At 44.4% G+C, this 21,871-nt stretch overlaps 1 protein-coding gene across 2 annotated transcripts in view; it reads left to right on the forward strand.

The window, feature by feature from the left end:
- Positions 1 to 2,690: 2,690 nt before the first annotated feature.
- TIMM44 (translocase of inner mitochondrial membrane 44) overlaps positions 2,691 to 21,871 on the forward strand; it is a 45,604-nt gene continuing 26,423 nt past the window's right edge. For both annotated transcript variants that reach the window (XR_006354053.1, XM_043975105.1), the window contains exons 1-7: positions 2,691 to 2,791; positions 7,142 to 7,246; positions 11,971 to 12,141; positions 13,874 to 13,954; positions 16,162 to 16,311; positions 17,852 to 17,991; positions 18,793 to 18,878. Coding sequence is in view for 1 of the 2 variants with exons in the window: in XM_043975105.1 (XP_043831040.1) it covers positions 2,750 to 2,791; positions 7,142 to 7,246; positions 11,971 to 12,141; positions 13,874 to 13,954; positions 16,162 to 16,311; positions 17,852 to 17,991; positions 18,793 to 18,878 (775 nt within the window). In the remaining variant the exon portion in view is untranslated. The remainder of the gene's footprint in view (positions 2,792 to 7,141; positions 7,247 to 11,970; positions 12,142 to 13,873; positions 13,955 to 16,161; positions 16,312 to 17,851; positions 17,992 to 18,792; positions 18,879 to 21,871) is intronic.

The raw sequence follows: 21,871 nt of genomic DNA on the forward strand, positions 1-21,871 counted from the left end.
GCCAGGGCCTGTGGAGGACTTAGAGTGTGGCAAAGAGGGCTGTGGCTTGATGGGAAAGGCAGAGTCACTCACTGCTGCAGTGAGATATGGGGCGCAGAGGAGCCCCTTCTTTCCCACAAGGGGAAGTGCCATGAATCAGAATTCTTTCACTCCTTTCCCTATGCACAGCAAAAGGGGCCGTTGGAAGCTGTGGAGATTCCATGACTGCTGAGTGGGGAGACTGGGGAAAGTCATCCCTTTGCACCATGAAGGCCAGTGGAAATACAGCAGAAAAAATGGAGCCCTGGATATTTTCAGCATCTTTAGTTCAAAATCTGTGAAGCCTTGTTTTCTGTGGAACAAATTGCAGGCAGCTGTTCTCTTCTCAGCACTGGGAGAGTCAGGGAATTAAAGCAGCAAAAGCTAGTCACATTTTGCTCCACTGACTTCCTGCTAGTTCAAGATCAAAAAACTGGAGGAGGTAGAAACCTATTTCCCAGCTCCCTGTTCCCATATTTCTCTGATACAGGTGCCAACTTTTATACTGCCACATTTTGGGGAGGTCTGTTCCATAAAGCCTTTGCAGGAAAAAGGAGTGGTGCAGACAGCTAGCTATTAAATTTCCTGACAAGAGACCTTGTTTTCTTGCCTATTCATCTCCTACCTGGGTCCATGGACAAAGTGGCAGGGTACAGGGCAGGCAGCTGAGAGGCTTTTTTTTTTTTTTTTGGCGTTTTGTTCATTGTTCTGTCCTGAGAGAACCTTTTAGCTTACCCCATCCTCACCTTTCCCTTAAGCCAGGCCTCCAGAATGATTCACCACCTTCCCTACCCAATTCCATTCAAAGGCTTTTTTTCAACTGCTGTTCACTCAGGCTTTAGCTCTTGCTTTTCCAGGTGCTTCCTTTTTCCTTACATCTTAGTTCAAGCCCGCAAATCCCTAATGCTGTGGCCACCATGACCCCTCTAGGGTTGCATTGAACTCATTGAATTGAAGCACTGAAGCAAAGTGTCTAGACCATTTCCGTAAATGTTCACCAATTAAGATTTTATTTTTGAAATAATTTTTTACTAATAGGCCAGAAAGTTCACAATGGGAGTATACACAATTCTGAATTGTCCACAGTAATCCAAAATCTAGACTCTGCCTGTTTTAGCTAGCATAACCTCTGTAGTGCTACTCTCAGAATCTGTGATCAGCCATATGTTGCTCATTCCGACTCATGCCTGCCAGCCACTTCTCTGATGGATATCAAGTCCTTTTGAGTGAATCAGGCTTCTCACCTCTGCTTCCAGCATCGAATCAGCTCAGGCATACTCTATATTGGGTACCATGCTGACATTTTCCACCACATGATTAACTTTGTCTCTCTTCTAGCCACAAGCAATCTAACTTCATTTTCTACTAAAAGCAATACTTTAAAAAATAATTGGACTTAGCCTTCAGGCAATCTATTCCAATTTGAAGCCGGCTTTCCCCCTCCCCTCAGTTCATTTGAAAACAACATGACACTCAGTTGTGAGGGTGTCCTTACTTCCTCAGGTATGGATTCTCCACAGCCCCAGGAACAAGTTTGGAGATGTGACTTGCTGACTAGTCAGATTCCATTACTGCTGCTTTTCCATTGAAAGCCCGATGATTTAGAGCTAGTAACTGGAACCCTTCCTCTCCGTTGCCGAGGAACACAAGAATTAGGACTACTCTACTAGAAGCAGGTCTTCTTAAACTTTTTCCACTCGTGACCCCTTTTCCTCCGAGAAATTTTTATGCAATCCCGAGTATACAAAATAGATATTTTACTGTTGAAAAATTTTTCGAGACTCCCACAATCAGTTCTGTGACCCCTTATGGGGTCTCGACCCATAGTTTAAGCTTTGTACTAGAGGAACCCGTACTCTGTGAATAAAAAGGATCAAGTCCAAATGGCACAAGAATGCAGGAGAGACACACAAACATGATAAACAGGAACTTTCTGAAAGACTGTGGAGAGAAACAACATGCCTCCCCAACCCATTGCAACCTGCTCTTGGTCAAAAGGTGATTTTTTGCTTCCTTTCCATGTTCTAAATGGCAACCAGTTGGATACGGTGAACAAAAGCGGCACCAGCTCTCCGGCCACTTGTCTTGACCGGGACTGCCAGTTTGCCTTGACAGATCCCCGTCTGGCCATTCATCGGTCCCGGCTCGCTTGTCTGTCTCCCTGGCTGACCTCCAGGGAGACTGGAAACCTGGAGGGCCACTGAAGAAATCTGCTTGCCTTTGCGCCACTCTGCTCGAAGGTTTAATGCTTCGATTTGACTGCCGACAGTCTGGCTTTGTCAGTTTGCTTCCTGCCTGCATGTCTCTTTCTATTTTTCTCTTTCTGTCTGTACCCTTTAATCTGTCAAACTGTTTGCACCATGCTAGTTAGTACTGTTGCCTATTTCATCAGTCATTTTGCTTGTCTACCTGTCGTCTTCTCGGTGGCTGTCATTCTTTAGGTCGATCACACCTCCGGTGTAGTTAGTCAGTTTACCCTTGTCTGGTCAGCTGGCCTGCCTTTCTATTTGTCACCACGTCTGTCAATCAGTTCAAGTTGGTCGATTTATTCCACCAGCAGGGGTCGCAGACGCGAAGGCAGTACACGCGCACGCGCACACTAGTCTTCCGCCTGTGGCGAGACTTTTGTGGCCCCGCACCCCAGGCCCCGCCCTGAGGCCCACCTCCTCGAGGCGACGGGTGGTGACGTTTTCCAGCCGCGCCGCGGAAAGGTCACACGGCCTTCTCCAATATGGCGGCGGCGATAAGGGGTGGATGGTGCCGCTGCTCCCGGGTGAGGTGCTGGGCGAGCGGAGGGGGGAAGGGCCAAAAAGAAAGGGCGCGGCGCGCCCTCGGCTCCGGCCCCGGGCCGGGCCGAACCTGTGTGCGCCGGGGCTCCCAGGGGGCGGAGCCGAGCGGCATGCTTGGGGCGAGCGCTCGGGGTGAGGCCGCGGTTGTGGCGGCCCGGGGACCGGGACCCTCCGGCCCCAACCTTCTCCTTCACCTTGGGGCCCACGAGACTTTCGGCTCTCCTAAGGCTAGCGACTTTCAGCACCTGGGTGGGGGGCTGCTGGCCCGGAATGCAGCGCTTTCGGGAAGGGGTTGGAAGGGCCGCCGAGGTCTTTGGGCCCGCCGCCCACAAACAGCACGGCCGAGTCCTCGCTCGACCACAGCTGGAAGGATCCTCAAGCCCGTCCGGTCCAACCTCCTCCTGCAGATGAGGAAACGGAGGCCCACAGAGAGGACGGGACTAGCCCAAGGTCACACGGTAGTACATGTCAGAGGCAGGACCAGGAACCCTAGTCTTGTGACTCCAGGGGAAGGGGCTTTCCCAAGGTCACAGAGCTAGCAGAACTCAGTCGAGATTAGAACCTAAGGCCAATGCTTTCCTTCCCGTGCCACGGTGTCCTATTTTAGACTTGAGCAAATCAGGGGCCACTCCTGCCGGTATTTCTTTAGCCAGAGCCCGGGCCACGGCCAGCAAGGATGCAATGAGTGGGAGGGGGATGTCAGACCGAGAAAGCCTGCCCTTTGAGTTGAACATCATCTTCATAAGGATAAGATGGTAGAGTCATGACTAGGCGGCGGTTGGTGGGGTAAAAGTTTCGGGGTGGGTTTCAGTGGAGACTCAGCTCAGTACATGTCAGCGCTGTGACATGGCACCTTTCAAAGGCTACTTCACCATCCATTAAGAGAGTAGTACGGCTCAAGATGAAAGATGATGGCCACTAGTCAGATCTTGCTGCGAAGAATGTTGACGGGCTGAAGAATTTTTAGAGGATGGTGAAGACCTTGAGTCTAGGATATGAGGACCAGTTGAAAACTGGAATCTTTAGCCTGGAGTAGAGAGAACTTGGGATAGTGTTTGAAGGGCTCTGACCCTGAAGATAGATTAGATTAGACTTGTCTTGATTGTCCTTGGAGCAGAACTAGGGGCAGTTTGAGTAGAAGTTACAGGGAGGTGTATTTAGCCTAGAATTAATGAAACTTCCTAAAAGTTAGAGCTGCCCCTAAGTGTAATAAGCTGCCCTTAGGAGGTGCTGGGTTTCCTCTCACTAGAGGTTTTCAGAGACCAAATGATTACTTGTCAGGTCAGGTCTAGGGAATTTCTGCTGAGGTACGTGTTGTATTAGATGGCCTTTGAGGTTCAATGAATTCAAAGCCAGCTTTCCTTCCCTGCTTCTGACAGGGCTGCTTGAGGATTTCTGCTTGTTCTTATCTGACCATATCCAAAGTGTTGTATTCAGTTCTGAGCCTAGCTTGGGAAAGGAGACTGATAAGATGGAAAATGTCTATGCCTTAAGAGGATCAGTTGAAGGAACCAAATCTGTTTCATCTGGAGAAGAGAAAGGGGAGGGTGGGAGGGGTGAAGAGGGTGGTAGCTGTTTTCAGAGATTTGAAATATTGTCCTATGGAAAAGGAATTGAATTATTTGGCCTCCGAGGGCAAAACCAGTAGCAAAGCATGGAGATTGAAAAGAGTTGAGTGAGGCCTCTAATACGTACAGCTATCCACAAATGGAATGTCTGTCTTGGAAGGTAATGAATTCTTCTGCATAAAAAGTCTTCATGCACAGGTTAGAATGTGACCATTGGCCAGGAACTTTAAATTGGAGATTCTCTTCAGTTATGGATTGGACTAGTGATACTATGCTTCCTTCTGATTCTGTTCCCTATGAAGGAATAACATCTCTCTGAGAGAGAAGGTTGTACATCTCCCACAGAACTTCTGTAAAATGAAGGAACTGTGTTATTGCTCTACAATGCATCTTGGAATAGGAGCAGACTCTACACCCTCCACTTTCTTTCCTTGCCTGGCCCTTCAGCAGCAATATAGGACACACTGAGCGGGAACCCAGCTTCCCCTAAACCTGATGTGACTCTCCAGTCACATCCATGGGGTCATGAAACATAAAAATACCACAGACTTGTATTACTGAGATTCCAGGGACTTAAAGTCAGAGGCAGCTGAATTTGGTGGCATTAGTGGCCTGATCTAAAATTACTAGATGAGAACAGGAGACCAGGGTTCTGATCTTCACTCTGCAACCAGTGAAAGAAGCGGGGGCAGGGTGCCATGGGGCCCAGAGAAGAGAGGGAACTAAACCACACATCAGGTTATATCAGGTAGGGATGAGGTATGGCCAGGGTCCATCTCACTGCCTCCTGCTACTCCAAGAAACAAAAACTTGTATGGCCTCAGATTCTTGTCATGGCGGAAATGGGGTAGAGGGTTAGGGGTAGGGCTTAGGGGTTTGGGGTCCCTAGGGATTCCTCTTTAAAGAATTACACCCTCTTGCATACAAAAGCAGTTAGAATAAGATAGTAGTGCGGCAGCTAGGTGGCGCAGTGGATAGAGCACCGGCCTTGGAGTCAGGAGGACCTGAGTTCAATTCCGGCCTCAGACACTTAACACTTAACTAGCTGTGTGACCCTGGGCAAGTCACTTAACCCCAATTGCCTCACCAAAAATAATAATAATAATAATATAGTAGCTTATTTAGAGGAAGGGGAAGGGAAGAAAGATCATTGGACTTTTCATGGGGAAAAAGGCATGGCACAGAGCGTGGCTCTGAGATACCAATCTCCTCGAGCTGGAGACCAGTAGATACTTTTATAGAGGAATGATGGGGGTGATCATCTGACTGTGGAAAGTTCCCTTAGTGAGGGAGGACCATCCCCCTGGTGGTGGCTGCAGATCTCTCAAGCCATCTCTCTCCTCTGGACACAAAGGAAGCTGCCACACCTAATCTTATCTCCCCAGGGTTGAGGGAGACTAGAAGGAAGGGTGGAGGTCCTGAAGCTAACTCAGTGCGATCTGGTTCCACTTATCTCTTTAGGTGTGTCTGTCCTTTGGTTTAGCTTCTCAAGGAGAAGGTTCCTTGATGTACCCCAAAGAACTTCTAGGGTGCTCTGGGCCCATAACATTCTGACAGAGAGAAAATGAGAAATACAGACCTAGAAACACAGTGAATTCTTTCTCTCATATTTGTTTCTACAAACCTGTAAAGTCGTTGTAAACTCAAAAAGGAAGAAAATTAATCTGAATGGGAGTAACAGATGGCAGTGGAACTAGTAGGAATAGCAAGGCCATAATAGAGGTACCTCAGTGGAGGCAGAAAGAATGGAAGGAGCCTGAGGGGGAGGGGAGAGAGGAGGTTTCTGGCTAAAGATCTACTCTAGGCCTCCTGATCATAGAATTTACAGTGGGAAGGGATTGGGGTGTGCTTTAGGCATTATTTTCTCCAACTCCTTCGTTTTATAAAAGAAGAAAATGAGGCCTACCTAAGTAGTGATTTTTTTTCAAGGTCATACACAGTCTAAATATCAGAATGAGAGATGTGCTTGACATCAAACTGGGGTGCCCATACAGTTTTCATAGATCCAAATTTAAGTGGTAAGAAAGTGGATGGAATTCTGAGCTTGGAAGCTAGGAGATCTAGGATTTCCCTTTCTTTGTTCTGGGAGTCATTACTTTCTCAGTTTAGGCAAATTTTATCAATGTGGGTAAAAATAGCTGTTTGGGTGTGAATTGGTGGGTTTTCGGTTTTTGGGGGGTTTTTTTGCTTTGTTTTGTTTATTTACTTTGCGGGGCAGTGGGGGTTAAGTGACTTGCCCAGGGTCACACAACTAGTTAAGTGTCAAGTATCTGAACTCTGGTCCTCCTGAATCTAGGGCCGGTGCTTTATCTGCTGCACTACCTAGCTGTCCCTATATAGGGTGGTAGTTTTTAATAGATTTTACAAATTTAATAGAGTTCTCTTCCAGATAGGCTACCAGTTAAAATTAGCAGTATATAATGGGAAAGGGGACTAGAAGAAGGGTTGGAGGGAGCTTGCACAAAAAGGTGAAAGAAACAAAGTGGAGGGGGAGGGATTCTAAGAAGAATGAAAGAATAATTGATATGCAGGTTTAAATAAATTACAAAGGAAGCAATCACCTTTTACCCAAGCTGAACAAATTCTGCTATAGCTTCCACTCTTCCTGTGCCCTTGGAGCCAGTGTGTACTTTATTCAGAGCCCAGTCGTGGTATTTCATCTTATCCCTGTTTCTCTTCACTAGGCATTCCTCCATTCCACAGAGGTAAAATAATAATTTCTGGTTTTTGTGTTTGTTTTTTTTACTCTTTCCTCCTTGATTTTAGAGATGCCTTGGCAGTGGGACCCAGCTTCTCTCTGGCTGGTGCCCTGTGCCAGTGCCCCACGGCCCTGTCTATCGAATATGCAGTCCAGGCTTAGAGCTGCCGCTGGTAAGTAAAATAGATGTTTTTTCTGCTCTCCAGGGACCTTGGAGGTTGAGGAAGAGACAGATCAGAGAGATCAGAAAGTGATCTCCTTTGGCAGTAGGGAGTGGTGGGGTAGCTGAGAAAGCTGCCAGCAGGGCAGTTACAGCTCTTAGAGGATACTTATTAAGTACCTGGGCAGAGTCTTAAGGTCACATGACAGCATTCTATATACATGAGCCCAGAATTAATGTAATCATGCCTTACTCAAAATTCATTCAGCAAGTACTTAGTGCCTTTCATGTGCTGGGTGCTGCCCTTCGTCCTGGGGGGAAATACAGAGATAAGGCCTGATCCCTGCCCTTATGGAGTTTATGGCTCAGTAGGTGGGACCACACACACACACACACACACACACACACACACTCATACTCACACGAGTTACATGCTATTACATGTGTCTTAGAGGAATTGAGATTAGAGAGATACAAACCAAGTCCAAGTGGAGAAAATCCCTTCTGGCTTGAGATTCTTGAAGGATAGATGGAGATTGTGTAGGTGTTCAAGTAGAGGAGTAGCATTAGAATCAGGAGGTGGGGAAGTGCAGACTGAGTTTAAGAAAGAGGCTCATTTGTAGGGGAAAAAATCTGGAGCAGTAGGTCAAGGCCAAACCATGCAGGGCTAAGGGAGTTGGATTTTGTGGCACTACAGGAATACATGGAAGGATTTTTTGAGCAGAAGAGTAACCCATCATGCACAAGTGGAGTAGGAACTCAGTCTGTGAAGATCTCAAGTTTGAACATTAATCTGAACACTGGTTAAGGGAAATAGTTGTGTGAAAAATGTAGGATCATTGGGATTACAGGTGGAAGGGATTGTCACAATAATCTTGTCAAATTCCCTCATTTTACAGATGGAAAAATTTGAGGGCCACAATGATGAATTCAGCAAACATTAAGCACCTGCTGTGTCCAAGGCAAGAGATGTTATAGTGTGCAACTGATAGACATCTTGCCTTGGACTTAGGAAAACCCAGACCCAGACTCAGTGTCATTCTGAGCAAATTCTTTTCAGTACCACAGGCAACTCTAAGGCTTTAAGTTGAGAGAAGGTGCCCACTTGTATTATAATAAAGATGCCCTACTAAGAGCTCCCACACTGATGATGTCATGAGTCTTTTTAAGTGTGTGAGGTGCTGGAGATACAAAGTAAAAGGAAAACAACTCCTGCCCTTGCAAAGCTTGCATCCCACTGCGTGTCAAGCACACAAACGTGAAGCACGGTCATTTGGGGTAGAGAAAGAGCCCAAAGAACTGGGGAGATGAGGAAGGACTTCACAGGGAAGCAAAGGCATTGAGGCATGAAGGGAAAGGTGGTGATGGGGAGGCAGATGATTTTTGAAAGGGCGGGGATGTGGGGGATGTGAGAGGTCAAGAGGCTTCCCTTTGGTCACAAAGGTAGTGAGTAGGAGATTGGGGATTCACTCTGAGACCTGGTGACTCTAAAGCTACAGTCTTTCACTGTCCTGCCATGGGCAGCAACTGTTCATTAGGAGGGCTGATAGTCTGCTCATAGTTTTTGCTTGTACTCTTCTCAAGCAGCAGAACCCTGGTAGGGGGTGGCTGCTGTTTTAGGATGTATCTGTCGACTTTCTGGGGAAAGATGCCATGTTCTACAGCGGCATGTTCCTGTGTAATAATTAGTGCTTAGTAATTTGGGAAAGATCTTTCTTTGAAACTTTGAGATATTTGTGGTTTGGGGTGGATCATCAACAATAATTTGTTTGCCTGATTCCAAAGCTTTGTCTCTGGCCTTGTGGGCTCACTGATTGTACATGTAGGTAGGTTAGGAGCTGGGTGACTAGGCTGACCCAAAGAGTGGTAGCTAATAGTTTCATGTCAGCTTGGAGGGAAGTTTCCATTTAGTGCCCTTGGGATTTGTACGGGGTTCTGCATTCTTCACCATTTTTATTGACTTTGATAATGGCATAGATGGTGTATTCATCTAATTTGCAGACAAAACAAAGCTGGAAAGAATAGCTAACACTTGTTGGATGTTGATCTCGGCAGACTAGAACACTAGGCTGATTCGAATAGAGATAAATGCCAAGTCCTCTTAGACTTGGATTCAAAAAATTACCTTTCCTAGTACAACAGGATGGTGGAGGTGTGACTAGGGAGCAGTTTGAGAAGCTCTGGAAATTGTATTATATTGACCTTGTGCTTAATAGAAGTCACTTGCAGCAGTCAGGAAAGCCAATAGTATCTCAGTTTTCCTTAAGAGAGGCCTAGTTTCTGGTGCTTGGGAGAGGATAGTCCCACCAAACTCTGCTGTGGCACTATCACGTATGGAGTGTTGTTCTCTTCTGGGCATAGCCTTTTAGTTAGGAAAGAAAGGGATTGGTTAGTTGGAAATTGTCCAGAGGTGCACAACCGAAATGATTATAGGGAATGAAGATCAGTTGAAAGGGTGTTTATTCTGGAAAAGTGAATGCAGAGGTTCAACATCATAGTCTGTGTATCTTCTCGTATTTGATGGGCTATTATGTAAATGAGGGTAGTATTAAACAACTTCTACTGTGTCTGAGAAATTAGAACCAGGAGCAGTGAGGAAGAGTTGAAAAGAAAGAGATTTAAGGCTTAATATGGGGGGGAGGGGGGAATTCCTAATAACTCAGTCTGTCTCTAAAGGTAGAATGTAGTATCCCAGAAGCTAAGCGTATTGGTAGAGGTGATTCTTGTTTCAGGAGTTGAACTAGATGGCTTCGGGGAGTCTTTCCAACTCTGAGAGCAGAGATGTCTCTCCTGAGCTCTGTACTTAAAGTTCCAACTGTCTGGAATGTTGAATCCTAGAAGGGATCATCTAGTCTTACCCCTTTTTCTAGAGGAGTAAACTGAAGCCTAGAGGAAGGGAAATGACTGGCCTAAAGTCACGCAGCTAAGAAGAAGCAGTGAGGTTTTCTAGCAGGTCTTCTAACAATCAGTTCAGCTTTCTTTCTATCTCACCGTGCTCCCGGTTCACCTGAGGGCCCCACCCGTACCTGAAGCGTCATATATATAAAACCAGAAGTGTCTTCTTCGAAAGCCTTTTCTTGGCGCTCATATTTCCATGAAGGGAACTGCTATTCATTTACCCCAGTGAACTGTCCACAGTGCTTGTGACTTCAGAGTCATCTTCAGTTTTTTCACCCCGCTCTTTCTCCCCTGTCCCCACCTTTCCATTTTCATTACCACCACTTACATTTGGTTCCTTCTTACTTCTTGTAAATAGTCTCTCTGTCTCTGGGTATTTTCCCCTCCCTACCATCTGCATCTGTAGTCTTATCTCTCACCCAGTTGCCAGAATCATTTACCTCATGGACAGCTTGGATCACATAATTTCCTGGCTTATGAATCTTAAATGATGACCTGTTCCCTAGTGGATCAAATCAGACATTCAAGACCTCCAATAATCTAGTACCGATCTACTACCTTTTTAATGTTACTGAAATACTTCTCTCTCCCTGCCCCCCTCCCTCCCCCTCTCTCTCCCCTTCTCCCCCCTTCTCCTTTTCTCCTTCCCCTCCCTTCCTCTTTACCTCCCTTCAATCATGTACTAGTGGTGTGACCCTGGGCAACTCAATTAACCCTGTTTGCCTCAGTTTCCTCATTTATAAAATGAGCTGGAGAAGGAAGTGGTGAACCACTTCAGTCTCTCTGCCAAGAAAACCCCAAATGGGGTCGTGGAGAATCAGACAAGACTGAAAAATGAGTGAACATAATTCACGCTCAAACAAAACAACTCTTTCTTTCCATTCTGTGGTTTCCTGCTGCCTCCATGCTTTTATTTGTGTTCCCTGCATGCTTGCAATGTACTCACACACACATGCACATAACACGGATACTGTTTCCATCTATTGAAGTCCCATCTTTCTTTCAGGGCACAGTTCAGATGTCACATTTTTTTTATACCTGTCTTATTGCTCTTGCTAAGCTCCTAGAGTGCAGGCACCATGTTTTATTGCTTTGTATCTCCCCTGCAGTGAGCGCATGGTTGGCACTCCATAAGGGCTTATTGAAGGAAGGAAGCAGCTAAGGTAGCGCCGTTTAGACTGGATGTGTCGGCCTTGCTCCAGTGTTGTATTATGTCCTTCCCTTGCTGGTACATTGTGCTTTGTGGATGATATGAAGCTGGGAGAGATAGTTACTATGATGGAAGATGGAATCAGGAGTCCAAAAGATCGCCATAGACTGGAGCAATGGGCCAAGACTGAGAAGATGGCATTTAGATTTGCATTTAAGGGGTAAATGTAAAATTCTGCATTTAGTCTGGTTCAAAAAATGGAATTGCCCAAGTATAGTATGGGGGAAGATAAGGAAGGCTAGCTACTAACTAGTTCATGCAAAATGACCAAAGGTTTTCAGGCGACTACAAATTCAACCTAAAAAGCTCATGAAACCTGAGGCTTCATCAATAGAATTCTCGTTTCCAGAACAAAGGAAGTTAGTTTTGGGTCCCATTGTCCTCTTCGATCAGATGTCATCCAATGGACTGTGGTCAGTTTTAGGCACTCTTTTTAGGAACTAGGATATTAACAAACCACAGTCCAAAGAGAAGAAAGTGACATCATTTTTTCTATTTTAAAAATAGAAACTAGATTTAACTTGAAAAGTTGAATGTTTGATTCACACTCAGTCATGTTGGGAAAGTTCTGTGCTTCTGGTTTTTTTCCATGGGTAATGATGATTTTCTTTAAATTATTTTTTTTTTAGGCAAAGTGTTATTCTTCTGGAAGCAGGAAAAGTTTCCTGTCTGGCTTGATAGAAAACATCAAACAAGAATTAGCAAAAAACAAGGAAATGAAAGAAAGTATTAAAAAATTCAGAGATGAAGCTAAGAAATTAGAAGAATCAGATGCACTTCAGGAAGCAAGAAGGAAATATGTAAGTCATTTAACACGATTAGTTTACTTTGTATTTTTGAGGATGGGGGAAAGAAGTGAGGTTCATAAAGTCACAGAATGTTAGAGCTAAAAAATGCATCAAGGGGGCAGCTAGGTGGCGCAGTGGATAGAGCACTGGCCCTGGAGTCAGGAGTACCTGAGTTCAAATCCGGCCTCAGACACTTAACACTTACTAGCTGTGTGACCCTGGGCAAGTCACTTAACCCCAATTGCCTCATTAAAAAAAATTAAAATTAAAAAAAAAAATGCATCAAACTCCCCAAAGGGTCCTTTTGTCCCGTTTGTATGTTCCACAAAAATATGATTTGTTTAAGATTGGTAGCAGAGCAGGACTGAACCCGGCCTCTGGGTTTTTAGCCCATTATTTTTTCCATTTCATCAGCTACTAAGGCTTGACTAGGCGACAACTTTGCCTTTAGACAAATGCCTTTAGAATGGACTGCTTTCTGGAGTTTTTTGAGCAGAGACTAGGATAGCCTCTCATCAAAAATAATCATACAAGGGATTCCTGTCATTGGACAGGATAAGTTAAATGGCCCCTGAAGTCCTTTCAGACTGTTTTGGTTCTTCAGATATTTACTGGTAGAAGCATACAAGGAAAGGACCTGTTTTTGACTTTCTAATACTCCCCCCCCCCAAGAAAAAAAATATTTAAAAAATTTATAATTAGAAAATTCCAGGTCAGTTCCCATTGCAATGCAACAATGAATTTCCATTTCATTGATGTGTCATTGTATTTAAAACATTTAATATATAGCTTTTGAGTTACTCTTAGCCTGTCAAAGGCTTTGATTTAACTGGGAGAGACACAGCAAAGATGCGGTGGGGAATTAGGCCCTGGCTTGCAATATTGTGGCCAGAACTGTTTTATTTGTATTTCTTAATTTTACCTTGGTTACAGCCTGTTTGGTGACAATAGAGACCATGGAATTCTCTTGGGACAGACAATTTGGCTATGACTCATAATTTGGTTTGTAATAGGATTTGAACAGTATAGATTGCTAGGTTTTATCATATGTAATTTCTTTCTTTTTTTTTTGTGAGGCAAATTAGGGTTGTGACTTGCCCTATCATATGTAATTTCAACAAATGGCACAATTGGGGATGAAAGTGGGGAAAAATTGGGATGTGTTGCCATGAAGTGGGCAGGGAAAGAGATATGGGTGGAAGATGAAAGGATTGCTTATCTTGGAAGGGTTTTGCTCTCATATGGTTAGGCTGTGACAAGAGGAAAATTAGCTTCCACTTTGCCCAGATAGGTATTTTGGGCAGGTCGATTAGTCCATTAGTCAATTAGTCAAGGGCTAGAAAGAATGAGCCTCAGTAAGAGGCCCTGGGCCAACAATAGTATAGCTAACTCTGACCTGCTATATCTAAGAAGCGTGGCTGTGGGAGGCTGCTCTTAGGTAAAGAAGAAAGGCAAGTCTATGAGCATGAAATTTAGTGGGGCAGAATGACTGACAACAGGCTGCCTGGGAAAGAGTGAACTTTTTTTTTCCTGGGGCAATGAGGGTTAAGTGACTTGCCCAAGGTCACATATAGCTAGTAAGTGTCAAGTATCTGAGACCAGATTTGAACTCAGGTACTCCTGACTCCAGGGCCGGTACTCTATCCACTGCGCCACCTAGCTGCCCTGGTCCTAGCCCTTTTAAAACCCAAATATAATTGGTGGCTAATTTCTCTCTTAACAAAACTGATCTTCTCTATTATAGAAAACCATTGAGTCTGAAACAGTCAAAACATCTGAAGTGATTAGGAAAAAAATTGGAGCATTCACTGGTACAGTGAAAGAGGTAAGAAACTACAATCCGGCCTTAACTGGGTCCTTTCTCTGATGCTCACTGGCTCACTACCACCTCCTGGTATCAGGACCTTCTCCAAGATGCCTCCATCCTCCCTTCGAGCTTTAATCTCACTATTTCCTTCTCTTCATTCTGTGCTTCCGTTGAACTACATGAGACTGTCTCCTGAATGTGTTCTGTTTCTGCCTCTATACTTTAACCTTTCTTCTTGATTTCCTACTTGTCCTTTAAAGTTCAAATCAAGAGTTATTGTCTCCATAAAGCCTGCTTTGATATTTGCTCTATTGGTAACACCCTCTACCTTATAACTCACATAGCACTTTGCCTCTCTCCATTGTGCATTTCTTCTTGTTATGTGTTATAATTTATCTGTTTGTATCTTTTGCTTATACTGTTAAGGGCTAAAATTTTAGCTAAACTGTCTAAAATATCTAATGAGTGGTCGCCAATAAATTATAAGCTTTAACAAGAGTTAGACTTTTACACATTTATTAAGGAGAATAAGAATTTGGTAAAGAGAGAGGCCTACATTCATCTATCTATTAAAGGGAGAGCGAATTTCTAGCTCCGCTCTCCACCAGAGTCCCCAGGAAAGAGCGTGAGTCAGGGCACCAGGCTCCCCCTTTCTTCCTCCCACAAGCAAATGTCACTTCCTGACGCCAAAGAAAAGACACATGGTCTTGCCCTCAAAGACCTTCACCTCTTGGGCGGAGCTCTTCTACAGTAAGTCTCCAGCAGGTGGGTCATTCCATTAGTTACAGTACTAAACTATAAGCTCCCTGAGGGCAGGCTGCATATTTTATCTAATCTTTGTATTTTCTGTAACCTTGAGCACTGTGTTTTGCACTTAGAGTGCATTTGATGAGTGTTTGCTGATGAAATGAATAAATAAATATTTCTAAATAAAGTTCAATAGAGCTTACTCAGAATGTGGACTTTGGTTCCTAATCCTAAATCTTGTGCACCGGATTAAATTAGGAGGATCCCCCTCAGTCTTTTGAGAGGCATTCACTGCTTTATGAATTGCTTGTATACACAGATTTTTTTTTTCAGTTGTCTTTGCATTTATTGTTCCTCCTCTTATCTGAGAGTACTCTATAATCCACACACAGCACAAAAATCAACATTGGTAATATTAAGTTTATGTAAGGCTTAACTCATAACATTACTGAAAAACTCTCCATACTTAAAAACATTTTATCGATATATAGGTGTTAACTCACATTTACATTCAACAAGGGCTCATTTGCAGTACGTCATATATTGTAGTGACTTGAATTTATGAACTTGATCAACAGATACACATAAAGGGATTGTAAAGTGCTTCCATTACAGATGTATAATCTTACTCAACTATAATATCAGCCTCTTTATTAGCTGTACATACAGAGTCAAAGGTATATTATTAGACTACAATCAAACAAGCCAATACTTTTCACTTCAACCAAGAGCAAGTCAGCTGTTAAGAAACAAATGTGCAAGTTACTTGGACCTATAATTTCTTTGATATAAACACATATATTCTTTTTCCTCTCTCTTCCCCCTTCTCCTTTCTTTGACTCATTTTTTTCCTTCTGATTCCCCCAGCCACTTTGTATTTATTTTGTAATCATGCTGTGTTTGCTTATCTGTGAAATGTATCCCTCTAGTAAAATGTAAGTAAAATGTATCCCCAGTGCCTTCTGTGGTATATGTATTAAATGCTTATTGATTGATTGGTGTGTGTAAGCTAGCTGAATTGTCTTAGATGTCTGAGGAGGGTGTGTTTTGGCCTGAGGGCTCCCTGGTTTGTGAGCTGGATCCCTAGGTACCTGAGGACACCCGGGGGCCACTCTGAAAAGTTAGAACTGAGCCCGGATGCCAAGAATACTTGTTGTACCTAGGCCACCTCTCATTTGCAGGGAATCCCTGAGGCCACTGCTGGGAGTTGTTCTGTATGGATTAATGGGGAAATCTCAGTTTGGCCTGGACTCCCCTAGAATCCTCTAGACCTTCAGAACTGGAATGGGAGTTGATCTGAAGCCAGCCCTGTGCTCCAGATCAGCGCTGGGCCTGAAGGAATCTATTGGAAATAAGGCTGGTGACAAAAAAGCTGTGTATTTCATGCTTTTCTGTAGCAAGGGGCTTCTGTACTGCCAGAGAAGGGTTGGCAGGACCATGGAATGTAGGCCCCTAACCACTTTTGTCTTTTGTGCTAGAGTTTGGACGAAGTAAGTAAAAGCGACCTGGGCCGAAAAATTCTAGAAGGCATGGAAGAAGCAGCCAAAACAGCCAAGCAGTCTGCAGAGTCAGTGACCAGAGGTGGGGAGAAGCTGGGCAGAACAGCTGCCTTCAAAGCCATTTCTCAGGTAAGCCAGTGACTGGGGGAGCCCAGAGCAGATGCTTCGTTCATGTGAGAAAATAATTCTTAATAATGAATTAATTTCTTGGGGGGACCCAGAGATCAGTTTCAGTCCTTCCTCCTCCCCCTCCAGAAAGTCCATTTCTCGAGGAAGTTCAAATCTTGTCTGGGACTAGCCCAAGGGAACAAAAGATTGATTCTTTTGTCTAGCTCGGTGAACTGATGGGATTAAACCACACCCAGATACTGGATTGAGCCTTTTGCCATGGGTCTCTTCCCCCTTAAGTAATCACTAGAGTGCATTTTAAGTTGGAGCACCCTCAAGTCATGTCAACCAATGGAATTGAATGATGCTACCAATTAGCTTTGATCGATATGTAACAACCCACCTCTATCAAGAGGACAAAGCCCTTGACCACAGGAGGCATCCTTCCTTTTGGTTCCCTTGGCTTGAAATGCCATCTTATGGTGTGCGCTCTTCCTCCTAGGACTATGTAGGTTTGAAGCCCTGAGATTATGAGAAGTTAGGAGTCATTTCTTTACTGGTATAGCTGATATTAATTAGTAATAAATAATTGCTGCCAAAATGGGTGTAATAGCCATTAATATATAAATAGCAATTAATTTATAAAATATAGTAGCAGTGATAATTTTTAAAAACGCATTCAGAGGGGGCAGCTAGGTGGCGCAGTGGATAAAGCACTGGCCCTGGATTCAGGAGGACCTGAGTTCAAATCCAACCTCAGACATTTAACACACTAGCTGTGTGACCCTGGGCAAGTCACTTAACTCTCGTTGCCCGCCCTGCCCTCCCCACCCCACCCCCCAAACAAAAAAAAAGGAAAAAGAAAAGAAAAACACATTCAGATGCTGTCAGGTCATAGATTTTGTAGCTGGAAGGAGCCCTAGAGGTCAGCTCATCTAACGGCCTTGCCCTAGAGATGAGGATGTAGGGCCCCAGAACAGCGCAGGGACTTCACATTGGGCATGGGAGGCCTTGGGCACCTGGTAGAGTTAGAGCTGCAATGCCTTTGTGCTTGCCTTGCTCTCCTTTGAGAGAATCATTTTTTAAAATGCGCCTGATGGCGAGCCCAAGGCAAAGAGAATTCTGGTTTTTTTCAGTCACATATGTATAGGACATCCATCTTAATGCTGCCCAAAGCTAGAAAAAGGTGCAGAGCCTCTTGGCCGTTCTTCAGACTGACCTAGTCTTCTCAGAAGTGGCATGGAGTCTCTTAAGTTGAAGGAACTCTGTTGTGCAAAAAATGGATAATAGATAAGGACACAAGAAAATAAAGGCCAAAATCAAATCGTGCAAACACATGATAGTAATGTTTCATGTTTGCATGAGTAGAGTAGAAATACTACCTACCCATTGTTCCCTGAATTCAAGTTCAGGAAATTTTTGCATTGTCATCTTCAGCAAATCCCAACAATTTGAGAGGGGGTGTGGGAGGTATTTAGTCTGGCCTCCCATGGTCCAGAAGCCTAGTAGTGCCTTGGAAACAGCTGGTAGATTTTTGTAATCCCCTGAATTTTTTCCTTAGGGAGTTGAAAGTGTGAAGAAGGAATTAGATCAAAGTGTACTAGGGCATACAGGCCCTTACCGAAGGCCAGAGCGACTGCGCAAACGGACTGAGTTATCTGGAGAGAAAATCAAAGAGGATAAAGTATTTGAACCCAATGAGTAGGTATTTGACGAACAAGATCCCTTGAGTTATTGACCACACCTGGCTTTGATTTCTTAATCATTTTATTTTGTGTATGTAGGAAAAGAAACTGACCTAGTAGCTTGATCCCATGCTCTCGGCCCCCCTGACTGGAGTGTTACATTTTATTTTGGGGTTATTTTCAATTGTCTGTCTCTAAATTGATTTTCTGAGATACTCCAGAAAAGAGTCTATGGGTCCGATCCTGTTTTTTTTCCTACCAAGGACCTCATGCATTTCTGCATTGGATTCACAGAGCCAAGATCATGGGATCCAGAAGATGGAAGGGATCCTAGAAGTCAGCCAGTCCACCCCCTAATTGAGTCCATGAAAAGGGGAATGACTTGCCCAAGGAAGAGCTGGGATTTGACCTTGATCCTCTGGCTTCAAATCCAGTGTTGTTTCTGCTTCACCATGGAGCATCCCTCTCAGAATCAAGAATAACAGGAAGGAGGGAGCTTCTTAGTTGGGTACCACTTACATAGCGTGTTTTACACACACACACACACACACACACACACACACACACACACACACACACACACCCCTGCATATCTCAGAGCAGTGGATTCATCTGTGACAAAGACATGGAGCAAGATTGTTAAGGCAGGAAGGCAAGGATAGTGGCAGGCAGATGAACAAGCAGTGATAGATGCATGTGTGGGCTGGACTGGGGAGTTTTGACCATCGATGGTTTTTCTGGAAGTATCTATCATGTTCCCTTTTCAGACCTGAGGCCAAGGTTACTGATGAAATGAATGCCTTGTGATTTTCCCCAGGGAAGCAATGGGAGTTGTGCTGCACAAGGATTCAAAATGGTATCAACAGTGGAAAGATTTCAAGGACAACAATGTCGTCTTTAATAGTAAGTGGCAAAAAAAACCCCAAAAAACAAAACCCTTTCTTGACCTTGGGTCATTTGGTACAGCAGCAACAAGCACCTGTTAGAAGTCAGCTTGGCGAGGGGGTCTCCAGCAGAGTGCTCCAGGGATCTGTCCTGGTGGGCCCTGTGCCATTTTAATGTCTTATCAGGGACTTGGAGAAAAGCAAGTGATAAGCTGGGAAGGATGGCTAACCTGTTGGATAACAGTATACAAACAGATCTTAATAGGCTTGAATAATGGGGTAAATCCAAATACAAATGAGGTAAGCATAAGTGCTATTCTTGGATTAGCAAAATCCACTTTATAAACTCAAGATGGAAAAGACTTGTTTAACCAACAGCTCATAGAAAAAGATCTGGAGATTTCAGTAGCCCACCAGCTCAGCATGAGTCACAGAAGCCCAGCATTCAGGAAGGCTGATGGGAGCTGAGAACAAGGGCCACCATCTTCCTGCTGTCTTCTTCCCCTTAGCAGATCACATTTGGAAGGTTGTGTTCAGTGCAGGGTACATTTTAGAAAGGCCACTGACAATGTGAGAGGAATCCAGGGAAAGAAGACCAGCAGAGCCTGATGAGAGATTAGAGGTCCATTGAAGGGATATTGTCCTTGTTCAGTTTAACCCTAGATTGTCAGCTTTTGCCTCAGTGCAAAGAAAAATTTCTTAACAATCACAGCAGTTTCAAAATGTACTGGACCGGAGGGAGATTTTTGGGTGAATGCTGGATAAACACTTGTTGGGTGCTGTCTGGGAGACTCTTGGCCAGGTGCAGGTAGGAAACTAGATGGTTTCTGTGGTTCTGTCAGGCATTTATTAAGTGTCTGTTTCATACCAGGCAGTATGTGGGGCTCTGAGAATATACAAATACAAAGAATCCCTACTCTTCCTTGGCCAGAGGGAGGAGAGGGTGGAGTGAAAGAAAACACAGCCTTTCAGAGCTGGACAGGCTCTCAAGGGGCAGCATGATTTGTGGGAACTGCTAGCTTTGGAGTCAGGAAGACTTGGGTTCAAATCTTGATCCTGACTCTGTGACCAGGGGCCTGTCACTTAACTGCTGAGTACTGAGCTTCTTAAACACCATGTAACAGGGTTCCTCATCTTAATCACTAATCCTTCAGGCAGCTGGTTTGATTGCCCACCACACCCACACAGAACATTTTGTTCCCCATGCTTAGTAGTCTTTACATTCTCAATGGACTATGGAATTAGCTGGGAAAGGTCATTTTCTTGAAAATAAATGGGGGGCAGCTAGGTGGCGCAGTGGATAAAGCGCCGGCCTTGGATTCAGGGGTACCTGGGTTCAAATCCGGCCTCAGACACTTGACACTTACTAGCTGTGTGACCCTGCCAAAAAAAAAAAGAAAAAGAAAATAAATGGTACATTTTTTCATACTCTTTCAATATATCAATCAGTTGTGCTGATATTTTTTCTCTTAAAAAATGTTGTTTGGTATATGGGCTGGCTCTGCAGGAAAATGCTTGGGGTAACTATAATGATATAAGAAGAAGTAGAAGGTATCAGTTAAAGCTCATTTAAAGTAATAACTGACCCAAAAAAGGAAAGAAAAGAAATGGTTATCAAGCCTTTCCCTGAAAAGGTGAGAGAATGCACTTCCCTGTCTTCTTTGCAGAGGATGGGAACTGTGGCTAAGGAACTTTGCATATATACACAGTTCTCGACTTACATACATTCACATTATACAAATTTGACTTTATGTACAAAATTCTTTCTCTCTACTCTTGGCCCCCCCCCCCCCCCCATTTGATGCTTCACGACCTCCCACTCCCAAAAAAACCCTTCCAAATGAATGCAGAGCAGACATGTGTGGAGATTGCCACTACAGCTGGATCCAAGGCTTGGCTTGGCACCAAGAGAGGAGACCTTTGTTCTGCTCTGCCCACCCTCCTACATGTCTTTTTTCTGTCTGTGCCTGGGTAATGAGTGTCTGTGCCCAGCTCTGATGGGTCATCCACCTTCCTGTCTCTTTCTTTATCTGGCCCCCAGGTGTTTGCTTTCTCTCCGTTTTGGCCAGGCCCCTGCAAAGCTGGCCTGTGCCCCCAGTGCCCCCTGTGTTCCTCCTCGGGCTCTCACTTCTCTGTTCCCAGCCCCAGTGTGTTCTTGAACTATGTGCTGGTTCCCTTTCTTCTTTCCTTGCTCCCTCCCTCCTTTGCCCAGGTCAGTGGGTAAATTTGTTTATGTAAAAATGGCTTTAAGTAGAAGTGGAACTTACATAAAGTGACAACTGTCTAACTGTCAGATTCAGGTGATATGTGGGTAATTTTACTCAACTATCTTTAGTTTCTCTTTCTTTGTAAGGCTTATTGAGTACTGGAGTGGAAATGAACGTGCTGTAAATTTTCTTAAAAATTGAAGTGGTGATGGTGTAGAGTCCGTTGCTCATTCTGGCACACAGACAACAAAAACACCTTGCTGAACTTAGCTGGCTGCTCTGTGCTTTTCTGTTCTGCCCAGCTACTTCTCAGTAGAGCTAGGGCAAGGGCCAGAAAATGAGACAAAATAGGGAAATGTAGGCTATTTCCGTACCCTGAAACTACTCCTGATTAGCTGTGTGACATTGAGCAGGTCACTCAATCTCTCTGGTTGTCAGTTTCCTTATTTATAAAATAAACGGGTTGTACTAGATTGTCTCTTGGCTCTCCTAGGTTTGATATTCTCTGCACTTTGATTTCTGTGATTTTAGCAGAATGCCTGGCATTTGACAGAACAGTAACAAAAAAACATTTAGGGGATACAGGGGTGTTCAGGGAAGACTAGTACCTCCAGTGGGAGGTACAGTTGCAGAACTACTTTTCACCTTTGGTGTTCTTCTGCTTCACTTCACTCTCACCTGTGGCTCCAAGAAACTGTAGCATGCGCGGCAGCTGAACCCTGGCAGACCAATCAGGCTAGACCAGGTTGAGGGTAACTGAGAGGATGTCAAGCCTGTTGGTGAGTTTGGGGATGGGGGATCAACC

The sequence above is a fragment of the Dromiciops gliroides genome, chromosome 1, assembly GCF_019393635.1.
Source record: "Dromiciops gliroides isolate mDroGli1 chromosome 1, mDroGli1.pri, whole genome shotgun sequence".
NCBI lineage: Eukaryota > Metazoa > Chordata > Mammalia > Microbiotheria > Microbiotheriidae > Dromiciops > Dromiciops gliroides.